At 39.9% G+C, this 19,374-nt stretch overlaps 1 protein-coding gene across 1 annotated transcript in view; it reads right to left on the bottom strand.

Annotated features, from left to right (window-relative positions):
* Positions 1-12,089, bottom strand: part of KHDRBS2 (KH RNA binding domain containing, signal transduction associated 2) — a 617,615-nt gene extending 605,526 nt beyond the window's left edge. The window contains exon 1 of the mRNA XM_070360912.1: positions 11,816-12,089. Within this exon, the coding sequence (XP_070217013.1) occupies positions 11,816-11,906 (91 nt within the window). The 5' untranslated portion in view covers positions 11,907-12,089. The remainder of the gene's footprint in view (positions 1-11,815) is intronic.
* Positions 12,090-19,374: the final 7,285 nt, after the last annotated feature.

Raw genomic sequence — 19,374 nt, 5'->3', positions numbered from 1 at the left:
ATTCTAAAAGATGATATTGTGAAAATGCTGCATTCAATATGCCAGCAAATTTGGAAAACTCAGCAATGGCCACAGGATTGGAAATGATCAGTTTTCATTCCAGTCCCAAAGAAACGCAATGCCAAAGAATTCTCAAACTACTGCAAAATTGCACTCATCTCAAAGTAATGCTCAAAATTCTCCAAGCCAAGCTTAAACAGTACATAAACTGTGAACTCCCAGGTGTTCAAGCTGGATTTAGAAAAGGCAGAGGAACCAGAGATCAAATTGCCAACATCCACTGGATCATGGAAAAAGCAACAGAGTTCCAGAAAAACATCTATCTCTTCTTTACTGACTACGCCAAAGCCTTTGACTGTGTGGATCACAACAAATTGTGGAAAATTCTGAAAGAGATGGGAATACCAGACAACCTGATCTGCCTCCTGAGAAATCTGTATGCAAGTCAGGAAGCAACAGTTAGAACTGGACATGGAACAACAGACTAATTACAAGTCGGAAAAGGAGTACATCAAGGCTGTATATTGCCACCCTACTTATTTAACTTATATGTAGGGTACATCAAGGAGAAGGTGATGGCATCTCACTCCAGTACTCTTGCCTGGAAAATCCCATGGATGGAGGAGCCTGGTGGGCTGCAGTCCATGGGGTCGCTAAGACTTGGACATGACTGAGTGACTTCACTTTCACTTTTCACTTTCACGCATTGGAGAAGGAAATAGCAACCCACTCTAGTGTTCTTGCCTGGAGAATCCCAGGGACAGGGGAGCCTGGTGGGCTACCAACTATGGGGTCGCATAGAGTTGGAGATGACTGAAGTGACTTAGCAGCAGGGTACATCATGAGAAACACTGTGCTGGATGAAACACAAGCTGGAATCAAGATTGCCAGGAGAAATATCAATAAGCTCAGATATGCAGAACATCACACTTATGGCAAAAATGGAAGAAGAAGAAAGTGAAAGAGGAGAGTGAAAAAGTTGGCTTAAAACTCAATATTCAGAAAGCTAAGATCATGGAATCTGGTCCAATCACTTTATAGCAAATAGATGGGGAAACAGTGACTGACTTTATTTTGGGGGGCTCTAAAATCACTGCAGATGGTGACTGCAGCCATGAAATTAAAGATGCTTGCTCCTTGGAAGAAAAGCTATGATCAACCTAGACAGCATATTGAAAAGCAGAAACATTACTTTGACAACAAAGATCCATCTCATCAAAGCTATGGTTTTTCCAGTAGTTATGTATGGATGTGAGAGTTGGACGATAAAGCTGAGCACCAAAGAATTAATGCTTTTGAACTGTGGTGTTGGAAGAGACTCATGAGAGTCCCTTGGACTGCAAGGAGATCCAACCAGTTCATCCTAAAGGAGATCAGTCCTGGGTGTTCATTGGAAGGACTGATGCTGAAGCTGAAACTCCAATACTTTGGCCACCTGATGTGAAGAGCTGACTCATTGGAAAAGACCCTCATGCTTGGAAAGATTGAAGGTGAGAGTAGAAGGGGATTACAGAGGATGAGATGGTTGGATGGCATCACTGACTCAATGGACATGAGTTTGAGTAAACTCCAGGGGTTGATGATGGACAGAGAGGCCTGGCGTGCTACAGTCCATGGGATCACGAAGAGTTGGACACAATAGAGCAACTGAACTGAACTGTACTAAGGTAAATTTCCTTCTTTATACATGTACTAACCTTTTATAAACTATACTTATTTAAAGATGCTGTGGAAGAATTCACCCAATATTCCCATTCAGAAACATATTTCAGAAATTACGGGTACCACTACACTGATCTCCTTGACTTACTTTGCATGTTAACATTTGACCTTCCTATAAGGCTTGCATTTCTCCCACAGGAGACAGGATGTTTTGACCACTTCAGGAGCCTCTGGATGAGAAAACCTGGGTTTCAGCTTTATGATTTGCTTGCTGAGTGATCTGAAATAAATTAACTTGCTTAATTGTTAATTTTTCTCATTTGTAAGACAGGGTAACACTAATAACGATCTCATAGGATTATGAATGGATTAACAGTGGTAGACATGTTGACATCTAGTTTCAGTTCAGTTCAGTTAAGTCACTCAGTCGTGTCCAACTCTTTGCAACCCCATGAATCACAGCATGCCAGGCCTCCCTGTCCATCACCAACTCCCGGAGTTCACTCAGACTCATGTCCATCGAGTCAGTAATGCCATCCAGCCATCTCATCCTCTGTCGTCCCCTTCTTCTCCTGCCCCCAATCCCTCCCAGCATCAGAGTCTTTTACAATGAGTCAGCTCTTCGCATGAGGTGGCGAAAGTACTGGAGTTTCAGCTTCAGCATCATTCCCTCAAAAGAAATCCCAGGGCTGATCTCCTTCAGAATGGACTGGTTGGATCCCCTTGCAGTCCAAGGGACTCTCAAGAGTCTTCTCCAACACCACAGTTCAAAAGCATCAATTCTTCGGCACTGAGCCTTCTTCACAGTCCAACTCTCACATCCATACATGACTACTGGAAAAACCATAGCCTTGACTAGAAGTACCTTTGTTGGCAAAGTAATGTTTCTGCTTTTGAATATGCTATCTAGGTTGGTCATAACTTTCCTTCCAAGGAGTAAGCGTCTTTTAATTTCATGGCTGCAGTCACCATCTGCAGTGATTTTGAGCCCCAAAAAATAAAGTCTGACACTGTTTCCACTGTTTCCCCATCTATTTCCCATGAAGTGATGGGACCAGATGCTTTCTGAATGTTTTCTGAATGTTGAGCTTTAAGCCAACTTTTTCACTCTCCATTTTCTCAACGTTGAGCTTTAAGCCAACTTTTTCACTCTCCTCTTTCACGTTCATCAAGAGGCTTTTGAGTTCCTCTTCACTTTCTGCCATAAGGCTGGCGTCATCTGCATATCTGAGGTTATTGATATTTCTCCCGGCAGTCTTGATTCCAGCTTGTGCTTCTTCCAGTCCAGCATTTCTCATGATGTACTCTGCATATAAGTTAAATAAGCAGAGTGACAATATACAACCTTGACATACTTCTTTTCCTATTTGGAACCAGTCTGTTGTTCCATGTCCAGTTCTAACTGTTGCTTCCTGACCTGCATACAGATTTCTCAAGAGGCAGGTCAGGTGGTCTGGTATTCCCATCTCTTTCAGAATTTTCCACAGTTTATTGTGATCCACACAGTCAAAGGCTTTGGCATAGTCAGTCAAACAGAAATAGATGTTTTTCTGGAACTCTGTTGCTTTTTCCATGATCCAGCAGATATTAGCAATTTGATCTCTGGTTCCTCTGCCTTTTCTAAAACCAGCTTGAACATCAGAAAGTTCATGGTTGACATATTGCTGAAGCCTGGCTTGGAGAACTTTGAGCATTACTTTACTAGCATGTGAGATGAGTGCAATTGTGCAGTAATTTGAGCATTCTTTGGCATTGCCTGTCTTTGGGATTGGAATGAACACTGACCTTTTCCAGTCTTGTGGCCATTGCTGAGTTTTCCAAATTTGTTGGCATATTGAGTACAGCACTTTCACAGCATCATCTTTCAGGATTTGAAATAGCTCCACTGGAATTCCATCACCTCCACTAGCTGTGTTCGTAGTGATGCTTTCTAAGGCCCACTTGACTTCACATTCCAGGATGTCTGGCTCTAGGTGAGTGATCACACCTTCGTGATTATCTGGGTCATGAAGATCTTTTTTGTACAGTTCTTCTGTGGTATTCTTGCCACCTCTTTTTAATATCTTCTGCTTCTGTTAGGTCCATACCATTTCTGTCCTTTATCGAGCCCATCTTTGCATGAAATGTTCCCTTGGTATCTCTAATTTTCTTGAAGAGATCTCTAGTCTTTCCCATTCTGTTGTTTTCCTCTATTTCTTTGCATTGATCGCTGAGGAAGGCTTTCTTATCTCTTCTTGCTATTCTTTGGAACTCTGCATTCAGATGCTTATATCTTTCCTTTTCTCCTTTGCTTTTTGCTTCTCTTCTTTTCACAGCTATTTGTAAGGCCTCCCCTGATAGCCATTTTATTTTTTTGCATTTCTTTTCCATGGGGATGGTCTTGATCCCTGTCTCCTGTACAATGTCACGAACCTCATTCCAGAGTTCATCAGGCACTCTATCTATCAGATCTAGGCCCTTAAATCTATTTCTGACTTCCACTGTATAGTTTAGTGACTGACAAAGAGTATCTCCCCATCAATGATGATGACAGAGAGATGATGAGGACAAAGATCTATGATCACCATGACTTCCTCAGAATCCCTGTACCACTAACAGTCTGTAAACTCCAGCAGTTGTCACCATATACTGCTAATTTATATCATGTATATTTTTAAAAACTAACAAATTAAACATCTGACATCTCTTCAAATACCAATAACACACACCGAGTGTTACCAACACACATCCAAGGGCAAATGTAATCACATAGTTCAGTGTGGTAGAGTTCTTGCCCTACAAACTGACCCCCAGACTTTACCTGAACTATATCTATAGTAAGGGACCTAAAACTTTGTCATTCATTTGTTCTTGAATTTTTTTTAATCACTCTCTACTGCAGAAATTTTTTGGAAGTAGTGTTTCAGAGGGTAAGGTAAGCACTGGAGAATATGCTACAAATCATTTGCTTCCAAAAATAGTTTTTAAAAACTGAGCAAAAGGATGGAGCTGTGACGTCTCAACTTTTTGACAAACAAAACGTGACTATTTCAGAACACTCCATTGGATAAAATGAAAAAGTCATGTAACATGGGTATTTGCTAACATTCATTTCAGAGATCAGTTATTAACCAGCACTCTATTATTATTTTTAATCTATTTCTATTTCAGTTCAGTCGCTCAGTCATGTTCGACTCTTTGCAACCCCATGAATCACAGCACGCCAGGCCTCCCTGTCCATCACCAACTCCCGGAGTTCACTCAAACTCATGTCCATCGAGTCAGTGATGCCATCCAGCCATCTCATCCTCTGTTGTTCCCTTCTCTTCCTTCCCGCAATCCCTCCCAGCTTCAGGGTCTTTTCCAATGAGTCAACTCTTCACATGAGGTGGCCAAAGTATTGGAGTTTCAGCTTTAGCATCAGTCCTTCCAATGAACAACTAGGACTGATCTCCTTTAGGATGGACTGGTTGGACCTCCTTACAGTCCAAGGGACTCTTCAGAGTCTTCTCCAACACCACAGTTCAAAAGCATCAATTCTTCAGTGCTCAGCTTTCTTCACAGTCCAACTCTCACATCCATACATGACCACTGGAAAAACCATAGCCTTGACTAGACAGACCTTTGTTGGCAAAGTAATGTCTCTGCTTTTTAATATGCTATCTAGGTTGTTCATAACTTTCCTTCCAAAGAGTAAGCGTCTTTTAATTTCATGGCTACAATTACCATCTGTGGTGATTTCAGAGCCCCAAAAAATATTTCATTGAAATTCACCATTGCTTTAAGAAAAGGATTATATTACAATCTATTAATATATTGTCTTACACTGATAATAGCTTTAAACAAACCAACTGGTCTTAATATAATTCCAATTAAGCTACATTTCTTCTCTGTATTCAGACAAGAACAAATACGGACATAGGAAAGGCTGGTGACATTATGGAATCATCTCCAAGGGTTACTAAAATATCTTTCCTTTCTACAGCTGCCATGGGGACACAGAGCTCCAGTCTAGATTTATACTTAATTAAACCAAAAATCTGGATCTCATATTGCATTCTGATTACCCAAATGGATTTATCCTGGTCATGCTAATTCTTACATAAATAATTAATGAAATATTAATGTATAAGAATGAACCTACCTTCACAAGAAAACCTTATAAAGAAATATATATTATAACACAAATGAATGGCGACGGGTTATTATACATAAAATAAACACAAAAGACTTTGTGGAAGAAGGCAGCCCTGCTGGGTACCATGGGAACTAGGTAGTGGTTTCCCCAGATTTTCTTGTGCTTCATATACACCAAAGTGGGAGCTAAAGAGGTTAGCAAACCAAAAACATTGACAGAAAGAGACAAAAACAAAGGCTCAAGCAAAGCCTGCTCTTTCCAGCAGCAGGACTAGAAAGAGGGCAACCTTGCATGACAGAAAAAATTTAAATGACAAACACCCTCCGTTAGCCAAAGAACAGACATAGAAAACAAAACCAGGCCCCAAAACCAGTGTCTCATGCTCACCTCAGTCAAGAAAGGTAAATAGGGAGCTGAGGTGTCCAGCTTTTCCCTGCTGTGAAGGGGCACCCTTCTCTTTAGAAGAACTGGAGGCCTGAATGGGCAACGAGGGTTCTGTTCCACTGGCAGTGGGGACAGAGGCCATGTGGAGACCCAGGTGTCCACCCTCAGGAGCAGGAGCAATGCATACTCCCCCTCCAAGCCAGTGGGTGTCAGAGCAGCTTTCACCCCTGCTGGAACTTCTCCCCACCCATCTTGGTGTCACTAGAGGTCACATGGGCATCAACAAGAAGGGCCCTTCACTCTCCTGGGCACCTGGGAGAGCCTGGATTCTCCCTGCCCTGGGAACATCCAGGAGGCACCCCCACCCCCCACCCCTCTCCTCTGCTGGCCTGTGGTCTGAGACAGCCTGCCTTCCAGAACAGCATTTAAAGGTATGATGTGGTTAGACCTTGCCTTTAAATGAACCATTCTGATAGGGTGTGTGTGCTGGGGTGATGATGAAAAAGAGGGAGGATTCTGAGAGTAACAGAGAGAAGAGAAAACCAACAGTGTGTAGTGTTCAAAAGCCAAGGGAGAAACCAAAAAATTGGGAAAAGACCAACAGTGAAAAATACACCCAAGTACCCTGATGAGAGGTCAGAAACATCTTATTGGATTTGGTAATTAGATGATTCTCATTGGAGCCTCTGGTTGCAGGACAAAATGGGAGGCTGCAACCAGAACAGAGCTGTGGAAGGTAAATTGAGAAAGTGAGCAGCAGCAATACAGACTCACAGTATCAGAAACTGGAAGGAAACAAGGGAGGAAAAGTGTCTAGAAAGATTATGTTTGGAAATATTACTTTTGGAAAGTGAAATAAGTATTCTATTTTTTTTTAAAGTGATTCTAGTTGAATCATGTTTACAAGCTGCCCCAAGGAAAGATGGGGAAGAAGAAGGTGGAGCCACTAAAGAAAGGACATAATGACAGGACAGGCCTGGGGGAAGAGGGACACCAGGGTTAAGGATGCTGAGAACAAGTCAGCCTTGAACAAAAAGAGGCATTTCATCCTTGGGGAATGAAAAGAGTACAGGAGTTTCTAGGTAGTAGGAGGCTGAAGAACGTTGGAAGAGACAGATCCACTTCCCTTGATAAAAAAGAAGGATGAAATCAGCTGCCCAGAGTGACAGCCAAGCAAATGTGGAATTAGTCTTGAGCTACCTATGTCCTGGTCCAATCAGGCTCAAGTCAGACATGGACAAGCAAGCACTGACAGAAGGAACATATTTTAAAAACACTCATTAGAACCATCTTTCATAAGATAATTTATTTCATAATTTGGCTTATGAGTTAAAATTTCACTCAGCAATAATTCAAAAAATTAAGTACTAACGTGAGTCAATGTTCATGTTATTAAAAAATCAAACTTCAATTTGACGTCAAGTCCATAATGTCATTAAAATGCTAAGGACAATCTTAAAAGTATTATCTTATATTTTCTGCTTCAGTTTTTGCTTTGGTTGTATAAAATCTATATTTTAAAATATAGCTTACATGTCACAAACAGTATTTTTTTTAACCTTAAAAGAACCATGCCTGATGGATATTAGTTTTGTTGTTTTACCAATGAAGAAACTGAGGATCAGAAAGTAAATAAATGAAATATCCTTTATTTCTTAGTTGGCAGGGGTGTCAAGATTCTATCCCAAGTGTTTTATTTGTTAAAGCAGAATTTCTCCACTACATAATAAATATGTTTTAACTGCAGATCAAAGATATCTTTCAAATCAAAGAAAATCTTTAAGTTAATTTTTTCCATTTTTTGTTTTAAGAAACATAAATAGGATTATCCCAAATTTATTGGGAAAGCAAAGCGATTACACTGATCAAAGGAAAAGTCACATGAATACTAGTTTTTATCAGAAGTGGGTTTTAGATATTATACCAATACCTTTATCTTAAGAACACACCATATTTAAATATTTCAAGGAACACATTCAAAATTAAAAATAATCCTTACTGAAAATCTAAATGTAGTTAAACCACTATGAGTCAGCGTTTGTAAAAAATTATTGATCCTTGTTCTTCTCATTCACCCACACCTGCAAACAGGCCAATCCTAAATGGAAGGGCAAAATTTTCACAAAAGTTTGAAAAAAGCATTCAGAGTTTTTTAAAAATACTTGAACTGTTGGGATATTAGCAATATTTGACTTTATCATATGATGAGTAAACCAAAACAATGATGAATTTTCCAATATTTGTGAAGAGACAGAGAACTCAAACACTCTGAATTGGATAATAATTTATTAATCCTTCTAAAGGTATGGAATTACCATAATTGAACATATACATTTGAACAGATGCAAAAAAGAATATTTCCATGTATATACATTTTTAACTCCCAAGCATTGAAAATAGTTCAGTAAGAACATAAATCTGTCCCCAGTGCCCAAAATAATGTGTATGCCTCAAACTGCAATACAATGCAATAAACATATTATTAATCATTAACCTAAGAAATGGAAAAAGTTTCCAAAAGGTTTAACCACTGATTTTGGTATTCTGAATATACAAACTGCACTCCTTTGCATCAGGAGGAGTCCCAGATTTAATTAGAATTACAAAGAAGCATACAGATCATCTAGTCCAGCTCCTCAATTTGAAAGACAAGAAAACTGGCCCAGGGAAGAGAAATTTACCAAGATTCATTTTAGGCAAAAGTGGAATTAAAATCCAGGTATCTGGATTCACAGTTTAGTGTGCTTCCCTGAAGTATCATAGATATAAATAACCTCATCTAATTTCATCTGGCAAGCAAATTCAGAGACTGAGTGGAACTTCAAGGATTGTGCTGAATCTGCTGTTTTATCATACTTCAAAGCACCTTCCATACAAATAGATAATAAATAATATTATAATCCAGAAGAAAATTATTTGAATTACTCAAGCAATATTATACTATTCAAAACATATTATTCAAGATCTTTTCTAAGTAACAACATAGTACATATAATGTTCAGGCTCTTCTATCAGCTTTGTCAGACTCATTCCTATTGAAAGCACCCAGCCAAAACAAAGTGAAGTAATAAACTACAACAAAAATAACAAAATAACCAGCAAACTAGCACTTTTAACCCCATGACCTTCAATTCTAAGTCTGTAGTCACAATGGCACACTGATTTGCATCTACCACCAATCAAAACAGCAAAACAAATCATTATGAATGCTCAGTGGCTTACATCACTGACCTTGTATATATTACCTTCCAGAAAATCATTCTGAAGAACTGAATCATCTGGATCATTTTTATTACACACTCAGTCTTGAGACAGTCTGAACAGTGCTGGCTGAAATGTACTTCTTGGAACACCTTCTTTCCAAACGAACATCTATGTCAGGTGTATTTATAGCCACTGCCTTCAATCAGTACATTTCCAGGGGTGAGAAATAAAATTATCTCAACAACAATTTCCTATAGAGATTTGAAATAAGACCTAAGAATCTAGGTAGACGGCCTTTGAAAAGACAATGAAAGATCTGTAATGTAAAATGTACGTTAAGGTTTATTCAGAAGGACACTGTTCCATGAGAACATGAAGAGGCTTGGGTACAATTAGAGAATTTAGATCTTGTGGATCTTTCAGCCAGTTGCAAAGAGTCTCTTTATATACTCAAGATTATTATCATTACTCACCTCCTCCTCCTCCTCCTCCTTATGATTCCTCTGAAATGTGGACACCTATCTTTGTTTCTTCCTTAGACATTTCTCTATTTAGGCATTTTTTACTTCTAATTCGTTACAAAAGCAGAACATGCTTCCCCCTACTGGGAAAATATTAAATTACAAAGTACATAGGAACATGTTCCTAAGTATCAAAAAACCAAATTTCTGAGAAAAATAAAATGTTAAGGAAATGTTAAGGAACCAGGTGCACTTTTCTGACTATTTTACCACAGAGAAATACTCCCATACTCTGTTTAGAGCTCCTCACATGCATTGCTTTAGTTTGGCAGTTTTCAGTACACTAACTCTCATTAATGACTGATGAATTAATCATCTAGCCTACTGTCCCCAAAAGAAGTCCAATTAGCAGGTCTGAGAAAATGATTAATTTGTAAATTTTTCTATTTTAAAGACTTTGCCAGCTAAATGAAGACATTTCTGGAAAATGCATTGAAATAGATGATTTAAGAACACAATTGCATTTTTAATCATTTTGAACATTTGTTAATCCATTAATTTTCAATGTCCCTATTATTTTATGTAGTTTATTTATTTTTAATAGAGTACAGGGAGAGTTTAATTTTTTAACTGACTTTCATTTACAATTTTAGGTTTCATTTTTTTATTCAGTAACCAAGAAAGTAGTAAGAATGACTGCATTTTCCATCCCAAACCCTCTACAAAATCAACTTGTCCCCTGAAAAGTAGTTTATTTGTTTCACACGTTCAATATTTCAATTGTTGTTTTTCTTAATTACTTAATATACAAAATAGAAAAATATCTGATACTTTATTGTTGCAAATAATAATCCATCAATAAAACATTTAAATAAGTGTAATGCCTATTTAATTCGTACATGGAGGATTAGAATTTCTCTTTCCATGTAAAACTAAATCTCACAAAAGAAAACATTTCTTTTGATGCTGAAGGGCTGAGGAGAAGAAAGTTACTACTTTTAGTTTTGCTAAGTTCCTAAGAACCTAAGCAACAAAACTGCATTGTAGTCAATTTGATGATGAAGCAACTCATTATTGAGACATTCATCCCCCCCCCCCAAAAAAAAAGCCTTTAGTTTTTATAAAGGTAAATGTAGATTGCTACAGATATCTTGGGTACCTTTAGCAGTTAGATAGCACTGTTTCAAGATAAATGGAAGTAATTAGGTTAATATTTCTATCATACATAAGTTCCTGTGTGTGTGTGTGTGTTTAAACAACCCTTCAAGAGAACACAAAAGACAAGATATTTATGTTCCTCGGGGAATTAAATCTCTTTTAACATTAAGGCACACACACACACACAAACTGCACACTTGGTACAACAGTTGATCAATCGTGGAGGGTTCCCAGGGACCAGCATCTCCCAGAGCACCCAATCATCACACCTCAAATAAACGGATATGCATTTCAGCCACTTCCACATTCACAAACAGAACACGCATAATTTAATCTAGGATAATACTAAGACTTTCCATAGGAAAGACTGTAATTAGACTAAGGAAATCAAAATCACTTCTCAATCAGAACGGAGAGAGAAATAAGAGAAAAGTGGGGAAAGGGAAAGAAAAAGAAATACTGATTTGTAGATAAGAAGCTCATCGAACACCACATTGATCACCATTCACTCCAAACTGACTTCCCTTTCCTTGGCGGAGTTAAAACATCCCGGTGGACCACTCAGCTCCTTAACGTCGCTCCATCAGTGATCCTAAAGTGCACTGTCTTCACAGCCAGCGCCCGCCGCTCCGGGCTACCCGGATTCAGCCGCGGATGGAGTGAGGGAGTAGCACCCGCCTCCCAAGGACCAGCTCCGCCGCGGCTCTGGGCGAGCATCTTCCAGGGCAGTTTCCGCGAAGGAGACAGGCGTCCTCCCGGACTCCGCTCCCCGAGCCCCGCCGCGGCTACGGGGGCCGGCGGTCTACGCCCACCCGGGGGCAAGTCCTACCTTCGGCCAGCAGGCGCGAGGCGTGCAGGAAGGACGGGTCCAGGCTGTCTCTCTCTGCCATCAGCTCAGGCAAGTACTTCTCCTCTTCCATAGCGCGGACTTCGTACGGCCCCCGGCCAGGCTCAGGGCTCCGTGCGCCGGACGCACGTTCCCGCCGTCCTGCTCGCCCACCGCCCGCCCGCCTCAGCTACGGCCGGGGTCTGGCGCCCTCTCTGGGCCGTCGCCGCCCGCCCCGCAGAGGGCTGAAGCGGTGCGGAGCCTCCCGGCCGGTCGAGCGGCCGTACCTCGCTCCAGCCCAGGACGGCTTGCTCCGGCGGCCTGGACGGGGAGGCGGGCACAGGGCTCGTCCCGCCCTTGCCAAGCGCTCATTGGCGGGTGTGCCTTGAGGGGCGGGGCCCGCAGCGGCTGAGAGTCGCCATTGGGCAGCATCGCACGTCGGTCGGCCGAACTGGCAGGAGGCGGGGCCGCCGGGAGGAGAGCAAGGAAGGTGCGCGCGCTTTCTCCTCACAGCCGGCGCCCTCAGGCTGTTAGGCGCGCTCAGCTGTGGAGCCCAGGTGTAAGGAGCGGTCTGTCTTCTGCGGAGGCGCGAGCGTAGAAGAGCAGGAAAGGCCGTAACCGAGAAGCCGGAGTCCGAGACAGCGGGGAGATGGGGCGAGGAAGCGCGCAGCAAGGACGGGAGAGCGCCGGGAGCGCCTCAGGAGCGCAGAGGCGACTTCTCCCGCATCCGGAGGCTCAGGTGTTCCCTCTCCTGCCTGCACACGCGCTCGGTGCGCAGAGATCGGCGTCGCTCCCTCTCTGGAAATACAGTGAAGACTGCTTGTGATGGGTGGCTGCTGTTTCCAGTGGGCTTGACCTGTATCTAGGGGATGCAGTAGATGCTGCATTGATGAACAAATTGATGAACATCATTGATGAACAAATAAAGCGGCTCCGCGGCTGTATCGCCGCACAGCAACGCGCCTCCACTGGACAGTCACAGCGGGACTGACTGGGTTTCTTCCGTCCGTTCCTCCTTCCCAGTCCCTATCTATAGGGGCCTTCTGGAAGGGGGCTGAATTTTAAAACTAAAAAGCCACATAATCAGTCTGTGAAGGAATTAGAAAAACATGTGGAAGAAGGAAGGGACTAGGAAGCAGGCAACGACAGTTGCTCCGCCCTCCCCGTTTCTCCGTCATTTAGGATGTGCAGTCTCTTTCGCCAAGTGCAATTGCTATTCCTCTTCTGATAAAGCAGAGTTAAACCCCCCGGGTATCACCAACACTGCCCATCCTTGTCTCACAAATGCACTTGAAAATGCAGCTTAAGTACTTTGGATATTACAAAATAAATTTTTCCACCATCTCTTTGCATAAAGTCATTTTCTAATTCGCCTCTCCCCCATCATTTTTGTTTGTGGAAGAAGGAGGGCTAACTTCCCTATAAATAAAGCATGATGAAACTTTTCCAAGTTATCTTATTCTATTCTGAATTTTCTTATTTATTTTTCAAGATAAGGTTGGAAATTATCTTTTATATCTTATAAATATAATTATATATCATATAATAAATATATTTATAAATGTATATTGTAAAATAAAATTAAATATTATATGAATAATATATATTATATAAATAATATAAATTAAATGTTATTTTAACATTTATTTAAACCTGGCACAAGTATTACTTTCTTTGTTTTACAGTTGTGGAAACAGAGAAGGTCAGTGGCCCAGAAGTGACAAACATGCACTCATGTGACACCAATCACCATCCCTCACCCAGAAGCTAAATGTATGCTACCACATGACCAATGGAAAGGACTATGTCACCAATACATGTTGTAGGAATGCTAAAAGTTCATGAAATAAGCTGGGAGAATCATGACTCAGTGATAATTTTAGTTTTAGCTTGTAAGGAAGAAAATCACATTTCTTCAGGATTTTTTTTTTTTTAATCAAGAACTTTCCTGTATAGCACTTGAAAATGATCTGTGTTCCCTGTATTATTGTTACCCTAGAGTATACGAATATGGAGTATAAGAGTATCTTGTGATGTGTGTGTGCACTGTTTTAGTCATATCCAACTCTTTGTGACCCTGTGGACTGTAGCCCGACAGGCTCTTCTGTCCACAGGATTCTCCAGGCATCAGTACTGGAGTGAGTTGCCATGCCCTCCTCAGGGGATCTTCCTGACCTGGGATGAAACCTGGGTTTCTTATGTCTCCTACATTGACAGGCAGTTCTTTACCATTAGTGCCACCTGGAAAACCCTCAAATTCAAGTCTACTAGGTACCATTTGCACTGCTTTAGCCTACCTTTTTGTAACTAAATATTTAATTTACTTATGCATGTTTGCATTCAATAGTACTTACTAAATATTGAAAAGAGCCTAGAGAGAAATTGGAAAAATACTGCTGAATGAACCCTGCCATCATTTAGATGATCTTTGAATGGGGAAAAATAAAAACCAAGTATACAAGAGAACAGGTAATTACTGCACGCATCAAGGCCAAAAGGGAGCTAAGGAAGGAGTCAAGGAAGAGAATAAGGGAATAAAGGAAAGCCTTGGTTTTTTTTTTTAATTTTTTGCCAGGATAGATGTGCAGTCTTGCTAAGGAGTTGACATTTAAAACAAAATCTAGTGGAAAGGAAGGAACTTTCTATATAAAATGAACAGAGATGAGTATTCCAGGCAGCCGGATTTGCCCTTGAGAAAGTCATGTAATCTGATAGAGCTTGGCTTCTTCCCAGGACAGACTGAGGTCCTGTGGCTGCAGTCATCTAGGAGACATGGGACAGATAAGAGTGGGGGATGAATGGAGACAGACTACTTAAGAGACAAATTACTTAAGATTTGCTGGATAAAATAAATATATATGTGTGTGCATATATATCAGGCTTTATTCCAAATGTTAGGGGCACCATAAAGAAATATCATCACTTTTTAGATGAGCTTCTCAAATGATCTCTTCTGGCAGGATGTTTAGTAGTTGAAGGATCCTGTTTCTGTGGGAAACATGCTACCAGTCCATAGAAAGGTGGCTGAGAACTGATATAGCACCAGAGAATGGGTAAAACACCAACCACAGCTAATAAATTGTAAGTGTTGTGGAATGAATTATAAATTAGGAAAATTATTGTGCAATAATTGCAATTACATTTTGCTTTGCAGCCTACCAAGAGATTAAAAGAATATGGTACTGATGGGAATAAGCACAAATCCAGTTTCATGAATCAAAAAGATGAAGTAACTCTTGTTCTGTCAAGTCACAGCAATTACATTACCCATTCATAGTTCTGTTTTCCTTGATTAAAGGTGCACTAAAGAGATACAATGAAGAGCTATTCAAATGTGTGACTTTATTATACAATGAATCTGGATATCTGGGTCATTAATACAAATGGTAAGCTAGCTTTCACTTGTCTTCCTTATTATCAAAAAATATTTATAATTTTATTTCCTTTGGTAAACATTCAACAAATGCCTAAAATATATTCTAACAGAAAAAAAAAGTATATTTATGTAGCTTTAAAGAACTAAAAGAAAACTAATATTAACCTAATCTTTAGGATAGTTTGTATGTTTAACACATGATGGGCATCATAGACTAAAAGTATAGAAGCTATATTGCCCCTTAATAATCAATATGCTTCATAATTGAATCACAGATATTGCTTGTTTACAAACAAAATATGGCTGAGTAAAGGCAAACTGTCCAATTTCCTCACATGTACACTTATCCAGCATCAGATTCATGTGTTTTCAGTAGATGACTCTGTGTTCCCCATTTACTTCACATATAAATATTTTATGGGTACCACAATTGTTTAGTGGATTTTTCACAGCAACCCTAATAATGCAAACATTTTATAAATACAAATGTAAATAAATTGAGAGCCTTCTATAGATGATTGTTGAATTGAGAGTATTAAGTGCCTATACATGAATTTATGATTACTGGTAAAAGACTATCTCCCCTACTAATAGTGTGAATAACTTAACCAAACTCATCAGTGAATTAATTCATGTACCTTAGATAAAGATTTATCTTGTTTTAACCATGAGTTCTAATTCTAAAGGGTTATTTTCAATAGCATTCCATTTACTGCATTATAATTTCAACAATTTCAGAGCTATCATCAACTTTAGGGAAACCTTACTAGCCTACTTACCCCAAGGATTAGTAGAATCCACTCACAATAACTATGGCTTAACAAAATTGTAGCAGCCCAGTCATTTATGTAATGACTCTAAGACAGAGTGTAATGGAGGACTAAGATATTGACTGACTCGTCGCCTCCTGAAGAATACTGCAAAGCCCATTACCCTGAAGATGCTCCTTTATTATTTCTATTCATTGTAGTTATAACATCCATGATATATTTTAGGGTTGAGAGAAGGGAGTGGGGACTTAGCTCTGCTGACAACCAAGCAGTAGTAGCACGTGCAGCAAATGATCTATCATATATAGTGTGTTTAGAGTTGAAATTATGCTATGTGCTAATATGCCATGGCACAAAATGAATATTCGCCACTCAAAGCTGAGCTATATATATGTGTATGCTGCGAAGTCGCTTCAGTCGTGTCCGACTCTGTGCGACCCCATGGACTGCAGCCTACCAGGCTTCTCCATCCATGGGATTCTCCAGGCAAGAACACTGGAGTGGGTTGCCATTTCCTTCTCCAATATATATGTATAGGCATATATATATATACACATATATGTATACACATATACATACATACAGGGTAAAAAAAGTGTTTTCTGATTGGAACACTTTAAAATTAATGTATTATATGGGATTTAAGCTGATACAATGGTGTAGTTAAAGGGCAGAAGAAAAGAGAAAAATGAACTGATATTTGTCAAAGACTTAACAGTGTGTTTGGAATACTGCTATTTTGAATCCTCAAAAATGTAAGCTATTTTTAATTCTAAAGTGGCCCAACAACTCAAATAAACCATTTCTGATATTGAAATTATCTCTATTTGGAGACTGATCAAGTTCTTCAGGCTGTGTCTCTGTGGTCAGTCACTGCACTGACACATGTGGGCTGGTCTCCCTGGAACGCAAGGAGTAGTCACTACATTTGGGACAGGGGAAGGAAGCTGTGGTTCCAAGGTGAAATTACTGTCTTTTTAAAGTTAAATCCTTAAGTTGTTGAATTGAAGTTCGTGTATTGATTATTTCTGGAGGTCAATGTGTTGTTGTTCAGTTGCTAAGTCATGTCCAAATCTCTGTGACCCAGTGGACTGTAGCACGCCAGGCTTCCCTGTCATTTAGTATCTCCCAGAATTTGCTGAAACTCATGTCCATTAATCGGTGATGCCATACAACCAGCTCATCCTCTACTGCCCTCTTCTCCTCCTGCGCTCAGTCTTTCCCAGCATCAGGGTCTTTTTCAATTGATCGGGTCTTCACATCAGGTGGGCAAAGTATCGGAGCTTCCAGTTTTAGCATCAGTCCTTCCAATGAATATTCAGGGTTGATTTCCTTTAAGATTGACTGGTTTGATCTCATTGCTGTCCTAGGGATTCTCAAGAATCCAGCACCACAGTTTGAAAGCACCCATTCTTCGGTGCTCAGACTTCCTTATGATCCAACTCTCACATCCGTACATGACTACTGAAAAAAATCATAACTTTGAATATATGGATCTTTGTCAGCAAAGTGATGTTTCTGCTTTTTAATACACTGTCTAGGTTTATCATAGCTTTTCTTCCAAGGAGCAACCATCTTTTAATTTTGTGGCTGTAATCACTGTCCGTACTGAATTTTCCAGTTTGCTGTGATCCACACATGTCAGTAATGCCTAACGCAGATGAGTCAGAGGCTACATCATCATCGCCAACACCGTCCATCTCTTCAGGTTGAATTCCTAGCTGCTGGAGCTGGACTCCGGCACACACAGCCAAAGGCTTTAGCATGGTAGATGAAGCAGAACTAAATGTTTTTTCTGGCATTCTCTTGCTTTTTCTATGATCTAATGATGCTGGCAATTTCATCTGTGGTTTCTCTGCCTTTTCTAAATCTGGCTTTTACATATGGAAGTTCTTGGTTTATGTACTGTTGAAGCCTAGCTTGAAGATCAGTATATTAAGGTAAAAAAATCACATCAGTAAAATATTTTTCATACATAGCAAATATAGATCTGATGCCTGTTGTATTTAGTATAAGTTGATGAAATCTAAGAGATGATTTAATAAAGACAGGCTTCAAGTATACTAAAACTTCTGCCACAGACATAAACATATTAGCAATTTGTTTTATATCATGATTAAATCAAAGGAATAAAGAGTGGATTAAGATTTAGTTGGAGGGATTATTTTAAAAATTCACAGAAAGAATTAGTTAATATTGAAATAGTATTTTAAGAGAATATCATTCCATTCAAGTTTTTTGTTTTGTTTTATTCTGTTTTTTGGCCACTTGCCCTCTCATTTGATGCTAAGTTTAGTAAAATACCAAGTGGGGATGGGTGGGGATGGGGAGCCATTAAACATCTTAAAAATACTATAGATACTTGTTTGGTATAATTTTTAAAATCATTCCGGTCTCTCAAATTATATTACCCTACAAGAAGCAATCATTATGACATCCTACTGTATAGAATAGTTCTTACAAAGCAAGTGCAAGCTGTTTGAAGAGAATGATAATGAAATAGAAAACAGTTCCAGAGCTAAGATTTCCTCAATCCAACACAAGAGAGTCAACAAATAAAAAATTAAAATACATAGACATTGTGTAAGATGTTGAGTGATACCATAACCGTTCAACTACCAAGGAGCTAACAAGTATCATGAAAAGCGTCTCAGTACACAACAACTAAACACAAAGTGTAATTCTAGATTAGATCCTGGATGAGTTTGTTTTTATTTTGCATTTATTTTTACCATAAAGGACAGAGATGAGATACTTGGAAAAATGTAAATAAGGTCTATTATATTAGTTTTTGGATTTTTCCAATGGTATTAGGTTTATACAGGTGAATGTCTGTGATTTTAAGCATACACAATAAAGTATTTGGGGGCTTCCCACATGGCTTAGTGGTAAAGAATCTGCCTGCCAATGTAGGAGACACAGATTTGATCCCTGGGTTGGGAAGATCCCCTGAAGAAGGAAATTGCAAACCACTCCAGTATTCTTGCTGGAAAATTCCATGGACAAAGGAGCCTAGCAGGTTATACCATCTGTGGGGTCACAAAGAATTGGACACAACTGAGCCCATACATTGGAGAAGGAAATGGTAACCCACTCCAGTATTCTTGCCTGGAGAATTCTGTGGATGGAGGAGCCTGGTGGACTGCTGTCCATGGGGTCGCACAGAGTCGGACACGACTGAAGCAACTTAGCATGCGTGCATGCATTGGAGAGGGAAATGGCCACCCACTCCAGTATTCTTGCCTGGAAAATCCCAGGGACAGAGGAGCCCGGTGGGCTGTGGTCTATGGGGTCGCACAGAGTCGGACACAACTGAAGTGACTTAGCAGCAGCAGCAGCGAGCCCATATGTATGTATCAATAAAGTATTTAAAAGGTAAAAGAGCCCTATGTGTGTAACTTGCTCTCAAATAATTA

This window comes from Bos mutus, chromosome 23 (assembly GCF_027580195.1).
Source record: "Bos mutus isolate GX-2022 chromosome 23, NWIPB_WYAK_1.1, whole genome shotgun sequence".
NCBI classification, from domain to species: domain Eukaryota; kingdom Metazoa; phylum Chordata; class Mammalia; order Artiodactyla; family Bovidae; genus Bos; species Bos mutus.
The sequence above is the reverse complement of the archived record's forward strand: the minus strand, read 5'-3'. Positions and strand labels throughout refer to the sequence as shown.